The sequence below is a fragment of the Callorhinus ursinus genome, unplaced genomic scaffold (assembly GCF_003265705.2).
Source record: "Callorhinus ursinus isolate GAN/ISIS: 27379988/994484 unplaced genomic scaffold, GSC_fseal_2.0 scaffold6, whole genome shotgun sequence".
Classification (NCBI taxonomy): Eukaryota; Metazoa; Chordata; class Mammalia; order Carnivora; family Otariidae; genus Callorhinus; species Callorhinus ursinus.
In genome coordinates this window covers 59,166,418-59,194,236 of record NW_027397068.1, presented here as the reverse complement: position 1 = coordinate 59,194,236, position 27,819 = coordinate 59,166,418, and the positions used below count along the sequence as shown (strand labels likewise).

General features: G+C 36.6%; 1 protein-coding gene and 1 pseudogene across 3 annotated transcripts in view; one reads left to right on the top strand and one right to left on the bottom strand.

Annotated features, from left to right (window-relative positions):
- STX11 (syntaxin 11) overlaps positions 1-4,348 on the bottom strand; it is a 48,844-nt gene extending 44,496 nt beyond the window's left edge. Inside the window, exons 1-2 of one of the 3 annotated variants that reach the window (XM_025866270.2) lie at positions 4,086-4,348; positions 3,820-4,000 (exon numbers count right to left, since the gene is read on the bottom strand). In XM_025866270.2, the coding sequence (XP_025722055.1) occupies positions 3,820-3,886 (67 nt within the window). In that variant the 5' untranslated portion in view covers positions 3,887-4,000; positions 4,086-4,348. The remainder of the gene's footprint in view (positions 1-3,819; positions 4,001-4,085) is intronic. The other 2 variants (XM_025866269.2, XM_025866271.2) reach the window with 2 other exon arrangements.
- A 9,762-nt stretch (positions 4,349-14,110) lies between these two features.
- LOC112819285 (large ribosomal subunit protein uL24-like) lies at positions 14,111-14,547 on the top strand (annotated as a pseudogene).
- The last annotated feature ends 13,272 nt before the right edge of the window (positions 14,548-27,819 follow it).

Here is a 27,819-nt window from a genome sequence, read left to right as displayed (position 1 = left end):
TAGCAAGCCCCATCTTGCACATCTTGTTCTAGATTCGCACTGTCGACTATTGTAGCCACAGGTAGCTATTTAAATTTAAATTAATTAAGATTAAGCAAAATTTTAAATTAGTTCTTCAGCTCAGTGACATTTTCAGTGCACAAGAGCCATCATAACCAGTGGGTATTAGTGTCCACTACATCGGAGTGTGCAGACTAGAACATCACTGCGAACATTACCAGTTCTTTGGTTACTATATTGGGCAGTGCTTTCTAGATCCTGCGAGGGCCCTGTGCTTTGTCTCACAAATCATATTTGGATAAGCTTTTCCAGAGTTGGACAGCTTAAAATTTAAGATAAAGTTCTTTCTTTTAGGAGGGAGGAAATATGCTACCTAAAAAGTCTATGGCCCTTAGTACATAAATGGCTGCCACACAGTCTCACATTTTTATGTTTATATATTAGATTTGGACTTTCAGTGATTATGTGGTTCTATTGCTCTCGATGATTACCTTTATGAACACAGATTTGCTAAACTAGGTAAGCCTTTCTCTATATCACTCAAAACAGTTCTTTATTAAACCATTGGTTTCAAAAAATATTTTTAGATTCAGATTGGAAATTATGTTTCTACTTACTACTTTATACCCAAAGCCTAACATGATACCTAGGATATTGGAGACTCTCGATAAATATTTGTTGAATGATGAGTGAATGAATGACAGAAGTAAGCACTGAGCAGAACTTGGGAGCTCAGGGCACTGAGATAACATTTTAGAGGGTAGCACTCAGGTGTAATGAGATTTAGGAATATGGATCTAGCACTGTTTTTTTTTTTTTAACAAAACATGGATTTTAAGCCATGTTCTTTTCTCTCATTGTTCAAAAAATAGCTTAAAACTTAATTCCTGTAAGGATCTTATCTAGTACATGTTTATAAAGCTTCAACTCTTTTATAAACACTGGCCACCAATGAATATAATAACAAGAAGAAACAAATTCTAGGTTTCAATAATGTCAGCATGTGTGAGGACACCTTCTGTTTGCCCCTTCAGATTTACTTTCTACCTCCCTCCATTCTGCTGTCTACCCTGGATGGTTGATCTTAATGGAGGATTGCAACAGGCAATCCTGTTGGGCTTAGCCAATAGGGAGATCTAGCAGGAGAGCAGAATGAGGTCAGGGAATTTATTCCAAGCAGAGGACTATCTGTGTTCCTCAACAGAAGGTCACTGTTCCTCTAAGATGGTCTGTTCTGTATGATTCCCTCTCCTTCCTGGTTCTGATTACCTGTCCCTGCTCATGGCTCTCAGGCCTGGAGTATCACCTCCTGGGAGTCCCTATAGTTTCCATTCTGCCTATACCTTTATAATATTACCTTTATTTATAAACCTTCATCGAATTATTCTAATTTGAATGTACCATCTGTTTCATGTTGGGACCTTGAACAGCCATCCTTAATCAGCTATACCGTACTGTCTAAATCCCTGCTCTGAAAATTTTATACCTACAGTCCTTAACAAGAATGATAATATTAGCATCTCCTTATTTCAGTCTACTGGTTAGCTTTATGAAGAAACCATGTTGTATGTCATATAATATAAATTTTTCTCCAGTACACTCAGACTAGAAAAATATTCTAATTCATAGGCAAATCTTCTTGCATATAGCTTCTCTACATAAAATATTATTTATGGAAATATATAAAGAATAGGTTTATGTTTAAGATATTAAACATCTTAGGTTATGTTTAAGATATTAAATATCTTAATATCTAATAAGCTTTAAATTACTTCTAAATGTGAGAAAATCTGTACCTCAGTACTGCAAACAAACCATCATGACTCAGGATACACAGTTTACCAGAGAACACAGTTCCTAACCTTTCCCTACCCACTGAATGTTTGTGTCTGCCAAAAATTACTATGTTGTAACCTAATCCCCAATGATATTAGGAGGTGGGGCCTTGGAAGGTGATAAGATCATGAATGGAATTCATGTTCTTATAAAAGAGGCCCCAGAGAGCTCTCTTTTTTTTTTTTTAAAGATTTTTTTATTTATTTGAGACAGAATGAGAGAGAGAGAGCACATGAGAGGGGGGAGGGTCAGAGGGAGAAGCAGACTCCCCGCCGAGCAGGGAGCCCGATGTGGGACTCGATCCTGGGACTCCAGGATCATGACCTGAGCCGAAGGCAGTTGCTTAACCAACTGAGCCACCCAGGCTCCCTGGAGAGCTCTCTTGCCCCTTCATCATGTGAGAACACAGCAAGTAGATGGCTGTCTACGAACCAGGAATTAGGGTCTCACCAGACACCAAATCTGTTGGCACCTTGATCTTAGGACTTCCCAGCTTCCAGAACTATGACAAATAAACTTCTGCTATTTATAAGCCATAAAGTCTAGAGTAATTTTGCTATAGCATATAGCCTTCATGGACTAAGACACCCTTTGAAGCTCAATATTTAAATGTACAATTATTAGCAGACATCAGCTCATTTAAAAATACATAAGCCCCATAATGCTAATACCTATATTAAAGAGAACTGGGGATACCTGGGTGGCTGAGTCAGTTAAGCGTCTGCCTTCGGCTCAGGTCATGATCCCAGGGTCCTGGGATCGAGTCCCGCACCGGGCTCCTTGCTCCGTGGGGAGCCTGCTTCTCCCTCTGCCTGCCACTCCCCCTGCTTATGCTCTCTCTCTCTCTGACAAATAAATAAATAAAATATTTTTAAAAAATAAAATAAAGGTAACTGATACTTATTGCTCAGTTACAATGTGACAACCACTATGCTAACACTTTTGTATATTGTTTAATTCTCATTACAAATTTGTAAGGCATGTACAACTCAACCCCATTTGACAGAGGAGGAAATGAGCCTTAAAATCTCCTGTCCACTGTCCCAACACCAGCAAGCAAAGGATCCTAGATTCAAATCCTCGTATCCAACATGAAAGTCCATGTTCTTAACCACCAATTAAGAATCCAAGAACAGAATTAAAGATCACAGAAGAACCAAAAAATAAGGACTATCTGAAGCAAATGATTTCTCTTATCCTGTTACCTCCACTCAAAGAATGATGTCTAAATCTAAATAAGCTTAGAAAAATTACTAAAAAGAAAGAAAGAAAAGAATGCAACAATAACTCATAGAAAAACAAATTTCTTATTGTGCAGTAAGCTTATTTTTCTGTACATGGTACACAAGGAGTAGAAAATCAGTGATGAAAATGTACTGTTTTGGTATTAGTTAAATCTTATTCCTGCCTACAATTCCTGAAGTGACCTGGCTGTATTTTTATTTTAACCCAAATTGCAATTAAGTGAAAACTTCCCTCTGATATATTGGCGTACTTGCAAGAGGCTTGAAGGTGAGCATGTACAGCTGTTCTATGCATACAAATAGAACACTCTCTGTGAAAGAATGAGCTAAAAAATATCAGGTCTAGAGATAGTATAATTGATCTGCTTAACGGCTCTTAATGATTTTTCTGCATCTGTGATTTTGCATAACAAGTTGCAAAACTATTTTAAGATGAGACTTTCTCAATACTCACTTCTTGTAAACCCCTTTTTGCACCATTGCCCTGTCCTGCGGAACTGATAAAAGTGAAACAGAAAAGCATAAATAGAATCTAACAAAAAAGCCAAGCCTTTTAATAATAAAGTAATGGTTTCATCGTGAGCCTTTAAATATTGGCTTTGAATTGGAATAATTAAATTTGTTCTCAACAAGCATAATTTTCACAGACTAAACATTTTTATAATCCATATTTTGTTCATTTAGATGAATTCGTGCCACTCATTTAGAAACTATGTATTTCTACACCACAAAGCCTTACTTTGGGGCTGAGACATGATTTTCTTCTCTTTTTCTTTATCCATTTCATCCTCTTCCTGCAGCTCCATGACTTTGTCTTACTTTTCCCTTTAACACAATCTTCAAAAGGACTGAGTCCTTCCTTAGAAATGGTTCATAATTTCTGTGAGTGCATGGACCATGGCCAGCATCCTTCCATGACCCTAAGGAAAATGTAAAAGTACAATATTGGCACCACAAAAGACAAACGGGTTTCAAATGATGAATACGTTTTAAAGATGAGCTTACTAAAAGTGACACAGTGAAAACAGATTGAAGTCTCAGCAGTAAACTCACAGATTCAGGGGACAGTCTTCTTGCAGGTGCCTGCTCTTGGGATGATGATCTTGTTGATGAGATCTTGGGGAAGCTGATAGATGTTCCTCTCAGTCTGCAGCTCCTTACCTTACATATGGGCCCAGAGCGTGAATAGGAATCTTTGGTAGGAGCTGATGTGGCCTTGCATCACTAAGTCTCAGTGTTGAAAGCAGGCCACTCTAGCTGATTTCTTTAAACCCTATTTTCTACAAGGTGGTGATAGGCATAGTCAATTATGAAACAGGAAATTTTGCCACAATTCTACATCCTTAGTCACAAAGAAACATTTACAAAACAAATGCCCCCAGGCAAACTGGAATTCATGATTGATTACAATGCAAATGTGGGTGCAGTATATAATCTATTCATGCCTTATTTTTTTCAGGGTCCTAGGACATCTTGTCTCCAACTTAAGTAGTGAGTAGACCCCTCTTCAAGGAAAAAAATATATGACACTCAGTGTTAACAAATTACTTGAATATAATATAAATACAATGTTACTTACATAAACATGGTATAAATTCCTTATGGTTACAGACTTATTAGAAAACTATAAAATTCAAACGTCATATGTGGAATTTAAGAAACAAACGAACAAAGGAAAAAAAAAAGAGGTGACAAACCAAGATACCGATGCTTTAACTTTTTTTTTTTAAGTAGGCTCCACCCCCAGTGTGGAGCTCAACACAGGACTTTAACTCAGGACCCTGAGATCAAGACTGGAGCTGAGATCAAGAGTCAGACATTTAACCGACTGAACCCCCCAGGTACTCCTAGACTCTTGACTATAGAGAACAAACTGATGGTTACCAGAGGGGAGTGGGTGGGGGGATGGGTGAAATAGGTGATGGGGATGAAGGGTGCACTTACTGTGATGAGCACTGAGTAATGTACAGAAGTGTTGAATCACTATGTTATAGTACACCTGAAACTAATATGACATTGTATGTTAACTATACTGGAATTAAAATAAAAAACTTTAAAAAATTTGAAAAAATCTACATATTAAAAGTATAAAATTATAATATTAAAATAAACAGCATTGATTTATGTTGTTTTGATGAAACAAAAAGTTCTATTCTCTTAGTAAATTTCAATTATATAAACTTATAGTGTTATGAATTATAGTCACCGTGTTTTACATTAAATCCTCAAACCTCATTCATCTCATAACTGAAAGTTTGTACCCTTTTACCAACCTTTCCCTATTTCTCTCGACCCCTAGCCCTTGAAAACCACTTTTCTACTCTCTGTTTCCATGAGTTTGACTTTTTTGTTGTTGTTGTTTTTAAGTTTCCACATGTAAGTGATACCACGCAGTATTTGCCTTTTTCTGTCTGGCTGGTTTAACTTAGCATAATGCCCATGAGGTCCATCCATGTTGTCACCAATGGCAAGATTTCCTTCTTTCTCATGACTGAATAATATCCCATTGTATATATATACCACATCTACTTTATCCGTTCATCCATTGATGGGCACTTTGGTTGTTTCTGTATCTTGGCTATTGTGAATAATGCTGCAAGGCACCATGGGAGTGCAGATATCTCTTCACTATCCTATTTTCATTTCCTTTGGATTTATACCCAGAAGTGGGATTGCTAGATCATATGGTAGTTCCATTTTTAATTTTTTGAGGAATTTTCTTTCTTTTTTTTAAGAATTTATTTACTTGAGAGAGAGAGAGAGAGAGAGAAAGCACAAGCAGGGGGAGCAGCAGAGGGAGAGGGAGAAGTAGGCTCCCTGCTGAGCAGGGAGCCACTCGGGTCTTGATCCCAGGACCCTGGGATCATGACCTGAGCCGAAGGCAGATGCTTAACTGGCTGAGCCACCCAGGCGCCCCATAATTTTTGGAGGAGTTTTCATACTGTTTTCCATACGTGCTGCACCAATTTACATTCCCACCAATGATGCACAGGGTGTCCCTTTTTTTCATATCCTTTCCAACTTGTTATCTCTTGTCTTTTTGATGACAGCCACTCTAACAGGTGGAAGGTGATATCTCATTGTTCTTTTGATTTACATTTCCCTGATGATTAGTGATGTTGAGCACTTTTTCATATACCTGTTGGCCATTTGTATGTCTTCTTTGGAGAAATGTCTGTTCAGTTCCTCTGCCCATTTTTAAAATGTTTTGTCTTGTTTTTGTTTTTGCTATTGAGTTGTATGAGTTCTTCATATGTCTTGGACAGTAACCCCTTATAAGATACATGGTTTGTAAATATGTTCTCCCATTTGGTATGTTGTCTTTTCTTTTTGTTGATAGTTTCCTATGCAAAAGCTTTTTATTTGATGTAGTTTCACTTGTTTATTTTGTTTTTATTATCTTTGCTTTTGGTGTCAAGCCCCCCCCCAAAAAAAAAATCACTGCCAAAATTGATGTCAAGGACCTTACCCCCTATGTTTTCTTCCAGGAATTTTGTGGTTTTATGTTTTACATTCAAGTATTTAATCCATTTTGAGTTGATTTTTGTGTATGGTGTAAGACAGAGGTCTAATTTCATTCTTTTGTATTTGACTGTCCAGTTTTCCCAACACCATTTATTGAAGAGACTATCTTTTCTCCATTGTATATTATTGGCTTCTTTGTGGAAAACTAATTGACCATATATGCATGGATTTATTTCTGAGCTTTTTATTATGTTCCATTGATTTATGTGTCTGTATTTATGCCAATACCATACTATTTCTTTGAAAAAATGCCATTGGAATTTTGATAGGGATTGTACTGAATCCTTATAAAACTGCTTTGGGTAATATGGATATTTTAATAATATTAATTTTTCTAATCCATGAACACAGAATTTTTCCATTTATTTTTGTCTTCATCAATGTCTTATAGTTCTCAGTGTATAGATCTTTCTCCTCCTCAGTTAAATTTATTCTTTGTGTATTATTCATTTTTATGCAATTGTAAATAGATTGGTTACTTATTTTCTCTTACTGATAGTTCATTGTCATGGTATAGAAACACAACTGATTTTTGTATATTGATTTTGTATCCTTCAACTTTACTGAATTTTTTTATTCTAAAAATTTTGGGGGTAGTTTTTAGAGTTTTCTATCTATTATGTGTAATCTGCAAATAGAGAAATTTTTATGTCTTCCTTTTTGATTTGGATGGCTTTTATTTCTTTTTCCTGCCTAACTGCTCTGGCTAGAACTTCTAATACTAAGTTAAATAAAAGTGACAAGAGTAGGCATCTTTGTCTTGTTCCTGATCTTAGAAGAAAAGCTTTCAGCTTTTCACCATTGAGCATGATGACAGCTGTGGGCTTGTCATATGTAGCCTTTATTATGTTAAAGTATGTTCACTCCATATCTGGTTTGTTACAAGATTTTATCATGAATCTATGTTGAATGTTGTCAGATGCTTTTTCTGCATCTATTGAGATGATTGCGAGGTTTTTAGCCTTCACTTTGTTAATGTGGTGTATTGCATTGATTGATTTGCGGATGTCGAACCATTCTTGCATCCCTGAAATAAATCCCACTTGATCGTGGTGTACAATCTTTTTAATATATTGTTGAATTTAGTTTGCTAATATTTTGTTGAGGATTTTTGCATCTATATTCATCAGGGATATTGGCCTGTAATTTTGTTTTCTTGTAGTTGTCCTTGATTGGATTTGGTATCAGTGTAATGCTGACCTTGTAAAATGAGTTCAAAAGTGTTCTGTCCGCTTCTATTTTTTTGGAAGAGTTTGAGGATTGGTACTCATTCTTTTTTTTTTTTTTTAAGATTTTATTTATTTATTTGACACAGAGGGAGAGAGCACAGGCAGGAAGAGCAGGAGAGGGAGAAGCAGGCTCCCTGCTCAGCAGGGAGCCCAATGCGGGGCTCAATCCCAGGACCCTGGGATCATGACCTGAGCTGAAGTCAGGCGCTTAACTGAATGAGCCACCCAGGCACCCCAGGTACTGATTCTTAAAATATTTAGTAGAATTCACCAGTGAAGCCATTTGGCCCTAGACTTTTGTTTGTTGGGAGGGTTTTTATTACTGATTTAATTACTTTATTTGTAAGGGGTCTGTTCAGATTTTGTATTTCTTCATGATTTAGTCTTGGTAGGTTGTATGTTTCTAGGAATTTTCCATTTCTTCTAGGTGGTCCAATTTGCTGGCATATAATTATTTGTTTTAGTCTCTCATGATCCTTTGTATTTCTGTGGTATCAGTTGTAACATCTCCTCCTTTGTTTCTAACTTTATTTATTTGAGTCTTCTTTCTTTTCTTCTTGGTAAGTTTAGATAAAGGTTTATCAATTTTGCTTACCTTTTCCAAAAAATCTCCTCTTACTTTAATTGATCTTTTCAATTGTCTTTATAATCTTGACTTCCTTTATTTCCACTCTCGTCTTTGTTATTTTCCTCCTTATGCTAACTTTAAGCTTAGTTTGTTCTTCTTTTCCTATTTCTTTGTGGTGTAAAGTTGTTTATTTAAACAGGTTTTTTTTTTCATTATCATTAGACATTTATTGCTATGGACTTCCCTCTTAGAACTGCTTTTGCTCCATCCCATTAGTTTTGGTAGGTTGTGGTTCCATATTTGTCTCGAGAAATTTTTAATTCTCTTTTGATTTCTTCTTTAACATATTGGTTGTTCAGTAGCATGTTGTTTGCTCTCCACATATTTGTGAATTTTCTAGTTTTCTTGTAACTGATTTCTAGTTTTATAGCATTATGGCTGAAAAAGTTACTTAATATGATTTCAATATTTTTAAATTTATTAAGAGATGTTTTGTGGCCTAACAAATGATGTATCCTGGAGAACATTCCATGTGCATTTGAGAAGATGTGCATTCTGCTACTGTTGGATGGAATATTCTCTAAACGTCTGTTAAGTTTGTCTGTTCTAAAACATAGTATAAGTCCATGTTTCCGTATTGATTTTCTGTGTGGATGATCTGTCCATTGTTGAAAGTGTCAAAATAAGCTCTACTTTGCATTTATAGTCATCTGGAAGAGAAGAATAAATAAATTTAGGGCAAACACAATATAAAGCTCCATTTGGAATTGGAAATAAAATTTTCAAGATAGTCCTGTTTAATATGGCCGATTTTACTGTTGCTACTGCCATAGAGAACTAAGATGCTAGTCAGGTATAGTGGAAAAAAATATGTTGATAGAAGTTGCTTTTAAAGTCTGCTTCTAGTCATACTAATTTTTATCCTTCGACAACTCTTCATTGCAGCCCCACCATCTTATCTTAATCCAGGTCCTACTGGTATCTCAATTTGACACTAGATGTAGGGGGGTTAAATCTCCCCTGAGAATTGTATGCAGTTGATAGTCATGGAAATTTGAAGTCTGAATTCATATTACCTGTGTGGGGCAAAAGGCCTCAGATAGTTTACAGTGGACTAGTTTAATTATGCCACCAGACTACTGGCTGAAACAAAGGTACACTCTCTCTCTGAAAATACTACACTATCCAGATTGACAGTAACTGTACTATACCAACAGTCAAAAGATCCATCCTGACTTCAGAAATGTCAAAATGTGAAAAAATATGAATTGCAGACTATCTTATATATGGAAATTATGAGAATTTAATGAGATAACTCATGCAAACTACTTATAATAGTGCCTAGAAAGTAGTAAGCTGTTATAATCATCATCATCATCATCACTTTTCAGCTTTATTTGGAACAACCACAAATTTCCATCACAATAAATGAGACCTACTCTCCTTTCTGCAAACACTCATTGCTTCTTTTATTTCTTTGTTTTGTGCAGAATGAAATAAGAAAGTACTTTGCTGAGTGTAGTAATCATCATCATCATCATCATCATTATCATCATTATGCTAGCCCCAACACAGCCACATAGGTTTTCCTAACTGTAAAATCAAAGAGTTGGATTGGATAATTTTTTTTTGTTTTTTTTTCTTTGGATTGGATAATTTTTTAAACTTTTTATTATGGCAAATGTTGGGTCTGTACAAAAGTCTCTAGAATAGTTAATCCCTAAGCTGAAATATTTATTAGGTCATGGTCAGTATAATCCTTCATTCTAATGCTTTCTACCCTAGACTATTCCCAGGCATTATATCCTTTTGGACCAGATAATTTTTGTATATCTTTCTAATTCTAAAAGTTTATAATAAATCCAGCAACTCGTGGAATTGCACTGTAAGTCCTGATTATTAACAGTCATTTTTCTGCCCCTGACTGAAGAAAATGAGCCTAGATACTGCTAATACTAAATTACTAAATTACTAAATTACTAAATCTACTAAATAGTAGACTATTTAGTTAACACTTATACATTGACTTCTGCTTCCAAACATGATGGAGTAACAGGGACCAGATTTACCCTCCCAACTGAATAACAAGTAGAAACAAAATATATAAACACCAATCTCCAAGATATTAAACATTAAATAATGAAGGACTGTGATCCCCAAGATGTGGAAAACATACAAGGTAAGCCCTGCTTGTCCCAGTTTGCTGTTTTGAAAGAGTTTCCAGCACATGGTACAGAGAAGAAGCCAGGCAGATTTCCTGAGTTGAGGAGATGAATCTGAATGTCCAGGGAGACCAAGCTGACTAAAGTTCACAGGATAGAGGACTGGGGAGAGAGAGTTGAGTATAGAGAGATCCCAGCAGATTTGCACAAGATCCCCCTGGAGTATTCAGCAGAGGATTTATCAGTTAATGCATATCAGAAAACTACCTGGGGCTGGGGGCAAAACCAGGTAAAAGGATTGGAGGAAGCAGTAACTGCTGCTTGCACAAGGCCAGAAATGGTGCCTATTTTCACAAACCAGACTGAAAAACCTCATAATTTACTGGAAGGAGTGGTCAGAAAATTTTTTTCTCAGTAGGATCAAACTGTTTCCAAGTAATTTAACAAAGTTCAAGAACACTTATGGGAATTCAAAAATACCTAGCACCCAACAAGGTATAAGACATAATCTACTCTTCCTACTCTTTAAGAGTAGGAAAACTCTATACACACACACACACAAAATTGGAGTCCCCTAAAGGAAAAGAGAGATGGAAAAAATATTTGAAGAAATAATGTCCAAAACTTTTCCAGATTTGATGTAACCTATAAACCCACAGATCCAAGAAGCTCAGTGAACTCAAGCACAAGAAACATGAAGTATACCAAAGCATATCATAACTAAATTACTCAAAACCAATGATAAAGAGAATATCTTAAAAGCAGCCAGAGGAAAAAAACACATTATGTAGAGAGGAAAAAAGTTAAAAAAGATTAGTATAATAATAAATTTCACACCAGAAATAATATACGAGGAAACAATGGAAGACTAAAAGAAAAAATATTAAGGGAAAAACCTGTCAACCTATCATTGTATATCCAGTGAATGTATCTTTCACAAATGAAGGTGAAATAAAGATTTTCTCAGACATATAAAAAATGGAAGAATTTATTATCAGCAGACTATAAGATATGTAAAAGGAAACCTTTCAGGCAAAAAGAAAATGATGCTAAATGGAAATATGGAAATCTACAAACAGAAAAATGGAGAATACCAGAAATGGTACTACATAAATAAATATATAAGATTTTTTTCTTATTATTAAATATCTTTAAAAGATAATTAACTATTTAAACAAAAATAATAAAAATGTACTGTGGGATTTATAAAATATGTTAATAATAATGTATGACAATAATAGAACCTTAAAACTGGTTCTTAAACTATTTGTAAAGTGGTATAATACCCCTCAAAAGTAAACTGAGATACGTGAATGAAGGATACTATAAACCTAAAGCAACTAAAATGACAAAATAACTAACATGCCAGCAAAAGAGAAAAAAATGGAATCATTAAAATGCTCAATTGATCCAAAAGAAAGCAGAAAGAGGGAAAAGAGAACAAAGATGGAAAAAATAGAAAACAAATAGCAAGATTAGATTTCAATCTAATACATAATAATCACATTAAATGTAAGTGGTCTAATCACTCCAATTAAAAGGCAGAGATGGTCAGATTGGATAAAAATCAAAGCACAATATGCTGCCTACAAGAAAATCACTTATTAAATGTCAAGAGAAACAGAGTAAAAGCAAAGAATAGAAAAAAGATACAGCATGCTAGCACAAATCAAAAGAAAGCAAGAGTGGTTCCATTAGTGTCAGACAAAATACATTGCAGAGGGACGCCTGGGTGGCTCAGTTGGTTAAACAACTGCCTTTGGCTCAGGTCATGATTCTGGGGTCCTGGGATCGAGCCCCACATCAGGATCCCTGCTCAGTGGGAAGCCTGCTTCTCCCTTTCCCACTCCCCCCACCCCGCTTGTGTTCCCTCTCTTGTTGTCTCTCTCTCTTTGTCAATTAAATAAATAAATATAATCTTTTAAAAAATATACATTTCAGAGCAGAAATAGTAGTGATAAAGTAATTTCATAAGGTAAAGAGATCAATTAATCAGGAAGAAATAATCTTAGGTTTATGTATCAATATCAGCTTCCAAATACACAAATTAATAAATTAATACAATTCTGGTCTATTTAAACAATTCTCAAGTTTTTATATTCATTATAATTTGTATTTTTCTTTTTAATTTTTAATTAATAAACTTTAGTTTGTAGGGCAGTTTTAGTTTACAAGAAATACTGAGTAGAAACTACAGAGTACCAACCCCCACCAAACTTCCTTTTTCATTAGTGGGATACATTTGTTACAATTGATGAGCCACTGTTGATACATTATTAACTAAAGTCCATGGTTTGTATTAGGAGTCGCTCTTTGTATTGTAAATTCTCTGGAGTGTGTGTGCGTGCATGTGTGTGTGTGTGTGTGTGTGTGATTTTTCTTGAATTGGGTTTTGACAAATGTATCCACATGTATCATGCTAAATAGTTTCACTGCTTAAAAAAAAATTCCTGTGTTCCACCTATTCATCCTGCCTCCCCTACCCCTGGTAACCCACTAATCTTTTTATTGTCTCTACAGTCTTGCCTTTTCCAGAATGTCATATAGTTGGAATTGTACAGTATTTTTTTTTTTAGAATGGCTTCTTCCACTAGATAAGGTGCATTTAAACTTCCTCTGTGTCTTTTTGTGGGTTGATAGCTCATTTCTTTTTTGTTGTTGAATAATATACCATTGTTTGGATATGCTCAGTTTGTTTATCCACTCACCAACTGAAAGGCGGGATTGCCAGATCATATGATAACAGTATGTTTAGTTTTTTAGAAACTGTCCAACTGTCTGCCAAAGTGGCTGTACCATTTTACATTCCCACCATCAGTAAATGAGAGCTTCTGTTTCTCCACATCCTCACCAGTATTTGGTGTTGTTGTTGTTTTGGATTTTAGTCATTCTAATAGGTGTGTAGTAGTATCTAATTCTTATTTTAATTGCTTTTTAGTTTTAATAGATAATTTCTAATAATATATTGTTTAATATTTTGAGGGTTTGAACATTTACATTAATTTACATTTTTGATAAGAGTAAATTCAAAGTAAAATTTGAATATCATTAGTATACTATATAGTGTGAGGTTATATTTGCCAAGATAGGATAAAGAACAGATTTTATTTAACAGTTTAACTTCATTTATAATCTTAAGACATTTAGATCTATGGAATGGTGGCATCAATTTGGATGCTTGCCTTAGGGCAGTCCTGTTTGGGGCAGGGGATCACAATTTTTGAAAATCATTGAGAGATTGTAGACAGTCTCAATAGAAATGTGTACATACACAAATACAGACAAAATTCTGTGTGTCTTTCAGGGATTCACCGACTTTCTTAAGACTCATCCAGGTATTCATTCATTATAGGGCAGCAGCCCCTGCTTTGAATTTCTGACAATTACTGCTCAGTTTCCTGAAAGCACAGTCCCAAGATTTTCATCCTCTTACATCTTCTTTCATACTCCTCCAGAGATGTCCAGTTCCTTAAGTAGTAATTCCTTCAGGCTGCTATTTAAAACATTCAGCACTTCTTTCCTTTTGCTGAAGCACCAGCAGCCAAAATGAAGTTCAATCCCTTTGTGACTTTTGACCAGAGCAAGAACCATAGAAGGCATTTCAATGCACCTTCCCACATTCACAGGAAGATTATGTCTTCCCCTATTTCCAGAGAGCTGAGACAGAAGTGCAATGTTTGATCCATGCCCATCCAAGAGGATGATGATGTACAGGTTGTGCAAGAACACTATAAAGATCAGCAAATTGGCAAAGTCGTCCAGGTTTACAGGAAGAAATCTGTCATCTACATTGAGCGAGTACAGCGAGAGAAGGCAAATGGCACAACTGTCCGTGTGGCCATTCACCTTAGCGAGGTGGTTATCACTAGACTACCAGTGGACAACAGCCATGAAAAGATCCTTGAATATAAAGCCAAATCTCACCAAGTAAGAAAGGAAAAGGGCAAATATAAGAAGAAACAATTGAGAAGATGCAGGAATAAAGTAGTCTTACATACGACTTTAAATAAGAACTGTTAGGATGAGGGGCACCTGGGTGGCTCAGTCGGTTAAGCATCTGCCTTCAGCTCAGATCATGATCCCAGGGTCCTGAAATCGAGCCCCACATTGGGCTCCCTGCTCAGCGGGGAGTCTGCTTCTCCCTCACCCTGTTCCTGCCCTCCACTTGTGCTCTCACTTGCTAACTCTCTCTCTCAAATAAATAAATAAAATCTTTTAAAAAAAATATTAAGGTAAAAAAAAATTCAGCAAACTAACCTCAAGTTAACCGGATCAGACCTCTCCTTGCATTGCCTTCATTCATGTAGCCCAAGCCTCTGCCAATTGGTGCAACTTGCTGTTCTCTGAATGTATCTCTAGGCTTTCCAATGTCTCGAAATTTATATAATTTTTCCACCTGAAATTCCCTTTTCTTTATCTCTGCCTACTGAAATTCTACCATTGTTCAAGGCTTCTTGATGGAACCTTTTCTTCCGACCCTACCTATTCTAAAATAGTCTCTTCTTTTTGCAACTACTCAGAACACATTTGTATACTCATTCTTTCATTCCTCCTTCCTTCATTCAATCTATCAATTACAATAAACTTTTTTGAGCAATCATAGTACTGGGCGCTCTACTGGTACAGATGGCTCCTGCTCTGGAAGGAGATTTCAGGTGAACAGGAATGCATCTAAGGGACCTGATGAAGGCCTAGGCTGGAGGGCAATACAATGCAGAGATTAAGATTAAGACCATCTGGGCTCAGAGCCTGGCTCTATCCATAGTGGCTGGGTGATCTGGGCCAATTTACTTCACCTCCCTCTGCTTGCTTCGTTATCTGAAAGTCAAGATAAATAGGGCACCTATGTCACAGGGTCTACATGAGGATTAGTGAGTTTACTCTATAAAGATCTGAGGGTTCTTGACACATAAGTAAGAATTCAATAAATGCTATTAATATTATCATTATGAATAGAAGAAAAGTGGCAGGTAAGAGTAGACTTCCCTGAAAATACATGTCTGAGAAAACCCTCCACACTACCCTTTGTTCTCCAATGCTTGTTGAAGAAGATTAAATAGACAAACACAAGCTTTTGGCAGCGTTTCTTTTTTGAGCTGATTTTGAACTGGCTATTTGTGTTTCTGATGCATTTGATGACTTCTCTTTTTATAGTCAACTTATTGTCTCTTGACCTAAAGAGTGGCTTTCAAAGGTCACTACTACCACTTGAGTTGGTTTTGTTTATGTATTCATTTTTAACTACTGTAGACCTGATAAGTTTGCAAAGAAATTTTAAAATTTTTTAAAGGCTTTTTTCTATAAGGCTGTACTAACACTTTCTCCTCACAAGGTAGGGCCTTCATAAGAGTGAAGTCAAAAACTGATTTTTAGGATGACAGGTCACAGAAAGTATAGGTTATAGAGTCAGCAAGCAGGTAAATGGCCTTTTAAAAATATTATAAAGTATTTTATTAAAGTTGGAGTGTTTGGAAACAAGTTACTTGCTTTTAATTTATGGGGTGTTAGCTTTCCTGGCTGGATAGAGTGAGCAAGTTACTTAAACTTCCTGGGTTTCAGTTTCATCATCTGCATTATGGGGATAATACCTCTATTCAGGGGTAAATAAGATGGTGTACATGGAAGTGCTTGAAAATAGAGAGGAGGAAAGAAAGGAGGGTGGGAGGGAGGGTGAGCCCTGAATGAACTTCAAAGAAATAGCCAGAGATTTATGCTTGACTTTTTAAACTTATACTTAAAGTGAGAGTGCACTAGAGGAGTATTTTGTTATGGCATTGACTTTATGAGTTTAAATCCACCAACTTTTTGAACTAAGTTCATTGAGTGCTTTGACTTTGTTGAGCTGCTCGCTTTCTTACGTTATTACTTGGATGACATACCAACCCATTATTTGTGTTCACCTTTCAAATAGTTGAATTGCACTTCAGTGCCTGACCATGAGTTATTGTGACTCAGAACACTTAAAGAAGTTTGACTACATGCAGAAAATTTATGAGTCACAGAATGAGAACATGGCAGATTGCCATAAATCACTTTTATTGAGAGTTGAGTCACTCTTTGCTATGAAAATAATTTATAGGGCACTGTTCCATTTGAGGAAAAATGAAAATTAATGGCATTCATAAAGATGATGATGAATACGTTTCAACACCAGTGGGAAAGACAAAGTTTCACAAAAAATGTAAACCCTACACCATATTATTTATCATCATAACTATTCCAGGCTCTTTGGTAAATGTTAGGAAGTTTGGCTGAATTAGATATCATTCACTGAGCTACCTCTTCTCTGTGTGCGTCCCAGACCCATTTTGAGCCATTCTATATGCTGCTCTGAGTCCTAGGAGGCTTTAGCAGGAGACCCAAAAGATGAGATGGAGTTAGGGTATTTTTTTGGGGGGTGTTTTTAAATTTTTATTTATTTATTTTAGAGAGGGACAGAGAGGGAGCACATGTGAGCAGGAGGAGGGGCAGAGGAAGAGGGAGAGAGAGAATCTCAAGCAGATTTTGAGCTGAGCGCATAGCCAGACATGGGGCTCCATCTCACAAACCTGAGATCAAGAGTCAGAGACTTAAATGGACTGAGACATCCAGGCACCCCTATTTCTTTTGTTCTTCTCTAGGTGATGCTGAGGTTCTGGCTGTCCCTGCTCCTGACCACCACAGCTCCAGTGGAGTTCAGCCTACTGGAGCTATGGGGAAGGAAAGTCTTCCTGCCAGTGCTGTTCTAGAGACCTCAGTTTTCCTTCTTGGTTCTCTTCATTTAGATAAATTTGGCAGAATCTCATCAAAATCTCACCTAAAAAAAACTTGTTTTTTGTTGGAGCCAAGCCAGATATATTCTCCATTAAGCAAAGTTTATGAACTTTCTGGGGTATGGATCCCACAACAAACTAGATCTCAATCTACCAAACAAACGCACTCTTTTTTCCAAATGTTTTTCAGGTACCTTTATGTTCACTTTATTAAAATTGTTCTAAAATAAACCAAAACATCACATGTGGTAGCGAGGCTAAATTATACTTCCCAGAATTCCCCTGCCTATATGTTTCTGTGTAGGGAGGGCCATAGGATAGAGTCTGAGATTGGGGGAAATTTTTTTAGCTCACACATATGGTTGTTTATCTGCTGGATGACCTCACTGGTGCGAGGCTGCAGCCAGGCTTCTGACTGTTCCGTCTCCCCCAGGATCCTCCTTTACCTTGTCTGACTCCTAGGCCAGATGTGTGTGTGTGTGTGTGTTTGTGTGTGTGTGTGTGTGTGTGTGATTAGCTCCATCCTGAGGGGCCTCAGGTTCTGCAGGACACTCATACCACTCATACCATCAAGATTTGGGGCAATGAGAACTGATAAGGATTTCAGTCTGTCTTTGTAAGCTCCAGCTTGTTCTTGCTCTTCCCCAATTTACATGCATCTTGCTTTCCTGTCCACCTGTGCTCTGGTCTTTAAGCTCAGGTATGAGCTTTACAGAGTTTGCTTATCCAGCTGTGTAACGACACTTCCGTGTGTGTATGTGTGTGTGTGTGTGTGTGTGTGTGAGAGAGAGAGAGAGAATGGATAGACAGATAGATATATGAAATTAAAATATTAATCATTCCTTTTGTACCTTCTCTTCCAGCATTATGAAGACTGTATTTAACGTGTCTCTTTTTCTTAGCTCCTTTTATTTTTATTTTTTTTAAGATTTCATTTATTTATTTGACAGAGAGAGAGATAGTGAGAGCAGGAACACAAGCAGGGGGAGTGGGAGAGGGAGAAGCAGGCTCCCCGCTGAGCAGGGAGCCCGATGCGGGGCTCAATCCCAGGACCCTGGGATCATGACCTGAGCTGAAGGCAGACGCAAAACAACTGAGCCACCCAGGTGCCCCTCTTAGCTCCTTTTAAGATCTTTCTCTGCATCACTAACTTCAAACAGGTTGATGTGCCCTCTTTGTTTTTGTTTTTTTTTTTTTAATTCTTTGGGACAGGGCTAGGCAAGGAGTTTGTAGACAAGAACCAAAAGCATGATCCGTAAAAGAAGAAATTAATAATCTACCAAAATTAAAAACTTCTGTGTTGTGAAAGACCTTGTAAAGAGAATGCAGGATTTGCAAGCCACAGATCTGACAAAGGCTTTATATCTACAATATATAAAGCACTCTCAAAACTCAATGGTAAACAATCTAGTTATAAAACAGGCAAAGACATAAACAAAATATTTGATCAAAATGAAGAATTAAGGGGCTCCTGGATGGCTCCGTGGGTTAAGAGTCTGACTTTTGATTTCCACTCTAGTTGTGATCTCAGGTGGCAGGATGGAGCCCCCATGTTGGGCTCTGCACTCAGTGGTGAGCCTGCTTGGGATTCTCCTACTCCTTCTCCCTCTGCCCTTCTCCCACTTGCGTGCTTGTATGCTTTCTCTCTCTCAAAGAAAAAAAAAAGAATTAGGGTTTAACATAGGGATTTGGGAGGACACAAGCATTTAGTCTATAGCACTATAATCTAACCGTCAGAAAGGAGAAAAGATAAAGAGGAAACCTCTTCCTTTGATATAATTCCACAGAAATTGCATGGTTTCCTCTTCGTCCATTGGCCAGACCTTAGACACATGGACCCATCTAACTGCAAGAGAGGCAAGGATTAATCTTTATTCAAAGGAAGATGGGGAAAAAGATTATTGGAAGACAAAAAACTGTCCTTGTCATGAGTATCTAACATTACAAGGCTCTTCCAAATGTGACCTCCTCTTCCACCTTTATTATATTCACCTAACTAGTCTACCGCCTGCACTTGCAAAGTCTCCTAGGTCGCTGTCCTTAGTCATGAATTCAAAGCACAGGTTTAATTACATTACTCTCTTGTCCCATAATCTTCATTGGGTCCCTACTATTTGTAGATTAAGTCTAAACCCTTTTACTTAATATGATATTAATATCCTCCATAATACCATTTCAATTTGATCTCCCTCTTCTTTCCTACCCTTCTTTATCCCCTCAACTGGCCATTCCCTGAATATACCATGAGCTTTCACTTCTCCATAACTTTGATCATGACAGACCCTCCACCAGAATGAGCTCCCTAAAAGCCCATCACCAGCCTTTGAAACACTGCACAGAATTCCAACTCTATCTCAAATGATATTACTTTTATAAGCTCATTTTTCATCACTTCTATTAAAAATAACTTACCCATTCTCAGAACGGCCACTGTATTTATGCTGCCTTCCATTATAATAAGTTATAAATTTACATATTCATAACCATGATTATATTGTGAATTACATAGTATTCACTACATATTACTCATCTTTGCAGTCCTGGGAGCACCTAGTCTCTGAATTTTTACCTAACAGCTGCACAATACATATTTATTAAATGGAATTAGTATGTAACCACTAAATTTGTAGAAGGAAAGAGAAAAATCTCAAGTCAGCTCTCTTTGGATAAAATACTCATTTAAACTACATTAAATGCTTTATCAACAATCTAGTATTATTTACTACATAATTCTAAGTCTATATGTACTTATGTGGAATTGTTTTGAGTGATTTGTGTTAATATACAAAGCTTAATATGGATTTGCATCAGAAAGAACAACTTGTAAGAGCTATTTTCAGCTCTAACAAGGAAGTGATGGTTTTTCAATTTTTAGCAGAAGTGTTGTAACTTATCTCAGTCAAACACTTGCTAGGTCGTTCAGTTTGTCACTTGTGTTACTTTACTTTCTATTTTAACTCTCAGGCCTATTCAGAAATAATAAAAAAAGAAAATTATAGTTTGATTGCTGCTAATTGTCTTGTGACAGCAGGTGGAAGTGAAAATAATTTCAACATTGAATTGCCTGTTAAATATGACCATAGACCTATTTAATATTAATCTTTTGTCCATGTTGGCCAATTTCTCAATTAGTTCTCTGTGTATTAGATTCAGACAGGAAAATATAGCTATAGAATTTGAAATAAACAATAAACTCCCAATTAAAATTAATAAATTATATGAAAATGAACCCCATATTGGCCTTATAAGGACACCTCTTCCTGAAAAATAGGATTTCATATTAACCTTTTTGTAATTTTATATTATTTGTCCCTCTGTCTATCCCTCTTCTGTACCCTCTCTGACCTCTTTTTGTGTCCATAGTTCTTGTTTCTGATCTGATTAAAACTATTTCATGCACTTCGTATTAATCCTACTTGTATGGGAGGAGTTGGGACACCAATCAGAGCTCAGGATGACATATCACTCCAGCTGAATCCTGAGCTAGAAGAAGGCTTAGGAAAGTGTATGGACAGAATGAAAATAAACTATAAGGTTAATATTTTTACTTCTAACCTTTATCCAATTTTGAGGGTTTTTTTTAATACATGGAAAGTCAGTTAACTTTCTAGGGCAAGGAAAACAAAAGAAAAGACAAATCATTCAGGCAGTGACTCATGGAATCATTAAGGTACAAAACAAAGCATAACAACAAGAAAAACAAAACAGTATCTTTTCGCAAAAGCTAGTTTTGAATACTATATTTTCTAGGTTATTGATTCCTCCACCCACTTTGAAAAAATAGTTGCCATTTTGGAATTTAATAAAAAAGTAACAGATTTTCACAGATACTGTCATTGAATGCAAGGGTGTGTCCGGAAGCAAAGGTTCCTCAAACTGACATATATATACATATATATATGTATATGTATATATATATATATATATATAAAATATATATATATTCCTCAAACTGACAATATACTCAAAACGTGTATTCAGGGTTGCCTCCTTGGTGACAGAAAGGCAGCAGGGTCAAGGCACTGAATTGGGGAGGGATGAGTGGAAAATGGATTGAGAATCTGCTAGGTGTTTGTACTTGGCTGAGTGTTCTAGTAATGCCAGAGCTGTAACCAAGCTTCCCTAGGCTCTATCAGCCTGATAGAGTAGGCGATTCTAGAGAATGCTTGAGAGTTCCCAGAGGGTTCACACATATACTCATGAATGTCTGCACATGTTACTTGCTGCCACCATCCTGCAGAATCACAGTGCTATCTACTGACAGGTCTTCCCAGCATAGCTGTCTCTACCACAGTGGAGACAGTGAAGCCCTCGAGATGACAAAGCTGTTGATGTTCTGCTGTGAAGTGGGAAGGAATTGTCTCACTCCCCACCCTCATTCATGGGCAAGACTTGTTTAGATGAGTTTCTGAGCTATGTTCCTCATTTCCAACATGTTAGGGTTTTTAGTAAAATACTCTTTTTGTGGAGAGATGACTCAGATAATCAAAATCAGAAATGAAAGAGGAGACATAACAACCAATACCAGAGAAATACAAAGGATTATAAGAGAATATTATGAAAAATTATATACCAACAAATTGGACAACCTGGAAGAAATGGATAAATTCCTAGAAACATATAACCTCCCAAAATGGAATCCGGAAGAAATAGAAGATTTGAGCAGGCCAATTACCAACAATGAAATTGAATTCAGTAATCAAAAACCTCCCAAAGAACAAAAGTCCAAGACCAGATGGCCTCACAGATGAATTCCACCATACACTTAAAGAAGAACTAATACCTATTCTTTTCAAACTATGCAAAAATAGAAGAGGAAGGAAATCTTCCAAATTCATTGTATGAGGCCAGCATTATCCTGATATCAAAACCAGATAAAAACATTACAAAAAGAGAGAGAGAGAGAGAGAGAAAACTACAGGCCAATATCTCTGATGAACATAGATGCTAATATCCTCAACAAAATATTAGCAAAACCAACAATACATTAAAAAAAAAGTCATTCACTACAATCAAGTGGGAGGCATGGTTGATTTAATATTCACAAATCAATCAACATAATACACTGACAAGAGAAAAGATAAAACTATATGATCATTTCAATAAATGCAGAAAAAGATTTGACAAAGTACAACATCTATTCATGATAAAAAACCCTCAACAATGTAGGTTTAGAGGGAACGTATATTAACATAACTAAGCCCTTTTATTAAAAACCAACAGTAGACATCATATTCAATAAGGAAAAATTGTGAGCTTTCCCTCTAAGATCAGGAACAAGCAAGGATGTCCACTCTCACTTTTATTCGACATAGTATTGGAAGTCCTAGCCACAGCAATCAGGAAAAAAAAAAAAAAAAGCATCCAGATTGGTAAGCAAGAAGTAAAACTCTCACTTTTTGCAGATGACATGATACTATATATAGAAAATTCTAAAGACTTCACAAAGAAACTACTAGAACTGATAAATGAATTTAGTAAAGTCATAGGATACAAAATCAACATACAGCAGTTTTCTGGATTTCTATACACTAATAATGATGTAGCAGAAAGAGAAATTAAGAAAACAATCCCATTTACAATTGCAACAAAAATAATAAAATACCTAGGAATAAATTTAACCAAGGAGGTAAAAGACCTGTACTCTGAAAACTATAAAACACTGATGAAAGAACTTGAAGATAATGCAAACAAACGGAAAGATAGTCTGTGCTCATGGATTGGGAGAATGAATATTGTTAAAAAGTCCATTGTACCCAAAGCAATCTACACATTTAATGTAATCCCTATCAAAATACCATCAGCATTTTTCATGGAAGTAGATCAAATAATCCTAAAATTTGTATGGAACCACAAAAGACCCCAATAAGCCAGGGCAATCTTGAAAAAGAAAAGCAAAGCTGGAGGTATCACAATCCCAGATTTCAAGATATATTACAAAACTGTAGTAATCAAAACAATATGGTACTTGCACAAAAATAGACACATAGATCAATAGAACAGAATTGAAAACTGAGAAATAAACCCACAATTATATGGGTCAATTAATCTTTGAGAAAGCAGGAAAGAATATCCAATGGGAAAAAGACAGTCTCTTCAACAAATGGTGCTGGGAAAACTGGATAGTCACATGCAAAAGAATGAAACTGGACCACTTGCTTACACCATGCACAAAAATAAACTCAAAATGGATTAAAGACCTAAATGTGAGACCTGAAACCATAAAAATCCTAGAAAAGAACACAGGCAGTAATTTCTCTGGCATCTGCTGTAGCCACAGTTTTCTAGATATGTCACCTGAGGCAAGGGAAACAAAAGCAAAAATAAACAACTGGGAATAAACCAGATGGATAAAAATGTGTGTCATGGGGTGCCTGGGTGGCTCAGTCGTTAAGTGTCTGCCTTCGGCTCAGGTCATGGTCCCGGGGTCCTGGGATCGAGCCCCGCATCGGGCTGCCTGCTCCGCAGGGAGCCTGCTTCTCCCTCTGCCACTCCCCCTGCTTGTGTTCCCTCTCTCGCTGTGTCTCTCTCTGTCAAATAAATAAATAAAATCTTTTAAAAAAAATAAAAATAAAAAAATAAACAACTGGGACTATATCAAAATTAAAAGCTTCTGCAAAGTGAGGAAAATAATCAACAGAACAAAAAATAACTTATTGAATGGAAGAAGATATTTATAAATGATATATCCACTAAGGGTTAGTATCTAGAATATTCTGGTTAATATCCATAATATATAAAGAACTTATACAACCCAACACCCAAAAAATAAATAATCCAATTAAAATGTGCAGAAAACATGAACAGACATCTCTCTGAAGAAGATATATAAATGGCCAACAGAAACATGAAAAGATGCCCAATATCACTAATCATCAGGGAAATTTGAATTAAAACCACAATGTATGGATAACACTTCACGCCTGTCAGAATGGCTAAAATCAAAAAAATAAGAAGCATTGGCAAGGATGTGGAGAAAGACTCTTGTACACTGTTGGGGGAAATGCAAATTGGTGCAGCCACTTTGGAAAATAGTATGGAATTCCCTCAAAAAGTTAAAAATAGAAGTATCAAGTGATCCAGTAATTCCACCACTAGGGAATACCCAAAGAATATGAAAACACTAATTTGAAAAGATATATGCACCTTTATGTTTATTGCAGCATTATTTACAATAACCAAACAATGAAAGCAACCCAAGTGTCTGTCAATAGATGAATGAAGAAGAGTGGTATATATATATATACAATGGAATATTACTTAGCCATAAAAAGAATGAAATCTTGCCATTTGCAACAACATGGATGGATCTAAAGGGTATAATGCTAAGCGGAATAAGTCAGTCAGTGAAAGACAAATACCATATGATTTCGCTCACATGTGGAATTTAAGAAATAAAAGAAAGAGGGAAAAAAAAGAAACAAACAAAAAACCACACTCTTAAATATAGAGAACAAATTACTGGTGACCAGAGGGGAAGTGGGTGGGGGGATGAGTGAGACAGGTGAGGGGGACTAAGAGTGCACTTTTTGTGATAAGCACTTGGTGATGAATTGTTGAGTCACTACATTGTATACCCGAAATTAATATAATACTGTATGTTAACCTTACTAGAATTTAAAAAATTAATAATAATAATAAATTAAACAAGAACACTGCTGGGGCACCTGGGTGGCTCAGTAGGTTAAGTGTCTGACTCTTGGTTTCCGCTCAGGTCATGATCTCAGGGTGGTGAGGTCGGATTCCTACTTAGTGCAAAGGCTGCTTGTCCCTCTCCCTCCCCCTGTGCCCCTACCCTTCCTCGTGCATGCACACGTGCAAGCCTGCTCTCTCTCTCTCTCAAATAAATAAATTAATTAAATCTTTATTTTTAAAAAGGAAACTACTATGAACAACAACAACAACAACAAATATACTTTTTGTTTTTCCTCAAGTTCTGCTACTTGGACTTTCAACCTAAGGTAACTGAAAGTAATCCTAGGAAGTGGATTCTTGGATGTGGTTCTGGAGCTGATTCACTCACTGGTCAGCTGGCGGTCACCTCTAGTAGGTAAAGTACTGGTAGCCCCTGGCATGCTATAGAGATGAGATTGCTAACACTTTCACTTGTAGTGAATTTGATAGGCTATAAAGGGAAAGAGCTGCACCAGCTAGTGCACTATCTCTGTGGTTTGAGAATTGTGGGGTAAGACTAACTATAAATTATAGAGTTGGGAACCTTTACAGAATCTTCATGTTAGTTCCTTGATTTGTAGAATAAGAGTTGTTGTAGTAAGAAAGGCAAGTAGAAGTCCCTGCAAATACACCCTCAACTCTCAGCCAAGACTATAAATCAAAAACAACTTAAATCTCAGGAGAGCAATGGCAGAGTTTAGGATGTAGGGGTGATGGGTCTCACAATATCCCCCATTTAATCCACCATTCTGGCTTAACGGGTGAATCAGAGAGCATGACATTGAGTTACTACAAACTTATCCAAGTAGTTGCCTCATCTGCATCTGCTATATTAGATGTAGTATATTTACTCTAACAGATCACCACAGCCCCTGCTGTATGGTTTGCAGGGATGTCTACATCTATTTATCTTATATCTATCAGAATGAGAATTAGAAAGAGTTTGCCATCATATAGGATGGATAATAGTATACATTCATGGTCTTGCCCCAATGCTATATTAATTCTCTATTAATTCTTTGCCATGAGGGCCCAAAGGGATCCAGGCCATCTGGAATTTCCACAGAACTTCCTTTTGGTTCTCTAAATGGATGACATATTACAGGTCCCCCCTTGCCTTTTTATCTTGAATGGGATTGACACTTACTCCAGATATGGATTGGCCTTTCATGCCTGTTACGCCTCAGCTATCACCACTATGTGAAGGTTCATAAAGCATATGATATCCTGGCATAGGGTCACACCTAACATCATCTTTGGACCAAGGGACCTTCTTTGTAGTAAAGGAAGTATGGCAATAAGCATACGATTTCACATCATCTATATGCCCCATCCAGAAACTGTCAGCCTGAAAGAATAGTGCAATAGCATCTTGAAGGGACAGCCAAAGCACAAGCCTGGTGATACCTTGCAAAGGACAGGGCACTATCCTTCAGGATGCAGAGTATATCTTAAGCCATCAGCCACTATATGGCTGTGTCCTCATTCAGTAGATTACATGGGTCCAACGGGATCCAACAAATAAAAGTCAGAATGGTCCCACCATTACTTCCTGTGACTCTTTGAAGAAATTATGTTTCTTATTCTCACAATTTTAGGCTCTGTGGTTCTAAAAGTCCTGGTTCTCAGAAGGGGATGTTTCCACCAAAGAACATAGTAAGAAAACAACTAAACTTAAAGCTATGGCTGTTATAAATGAGCCATCAAAGAAAGGAGTTACCATATTGTTAGGGTTGCTTGATCCTTATCATCACAAGAAGATGATATATTTGACACATCATCTACTAGAGTGTCCCTTGGTTATCTTATACCCAGAAGTACAGCACCCACAGCCCAATAATAGTAGGGTAACCTAGAGGTAACCTGAATGAGATGAAAGTCTGCCTCAGCCTAACCGGAAAGCCACCTGGACCAACCTAGGTGATAACTGGAGGGGAGGGGAATCTGGAGTGTGTGGTGATGAAGGGAGATGATAAATATCAGTTACAAACTTGAGACCAACTGCAACAGCGAGAAGCTACATTTGGTCCACTAATCTTTCTCCTGTTAGTTTTTCCCAGAAACTGTGATCAACCAAAAACCTGGTAAGAAGGAATTTGAGCTAAGTGGATACAAGGGGTGAATTGTAGTGGATGCTGTTTTTTGTCCTATATCCTTAACCAGGTCAATGCACTGACTCCCAGGATGCTGGGAATTTTGAGTTCTAAAGGCCCACAACTGCCTCCTTTTCTAGAGAATTGACCTTGGCTAAGCACAAGTCCCCTTGCCTGGGAACTTATCTCCCCTAGGGTGGATAGCCCGTTCCAATAACTGAGTGACTTGGAGATACTGACTGTGGACACTCCTGCTTTAAGGTGAGATGAGCTCTGTGGGCAATCTGAGCTCCATCACCTCCTGTGGGATCAGGAGAAGCTGAACTTATTCTTCCTGCCTTAACTTGCCTTTTCCTTCCCTTCTTCTGAGACTACTCCCTCAACAAATCACTTAGCCAAGAATCCCCATGTCAGGCTGTGCTTCTAGGGGACCCGTCTTGAGAACTGCACATTTCCTAGGATCAGAACAGCTATTAAGTTGCAGAGTCACTATTATTTTAAATATATAAATATAAATATTTATTTAATATAATTTAATATTTGTATATTAAATATATAATTATAAATATAAATGTATATTTATATAAATTATATAATTACATATTATATATAATTATAAAATATAAATTTATATAATATATAATATAAATATAAATTCATATTATTCTAAATTATAATTATAATTATATATTTAATTATAAATGTATATAATATATACTATAAATATACATAATTA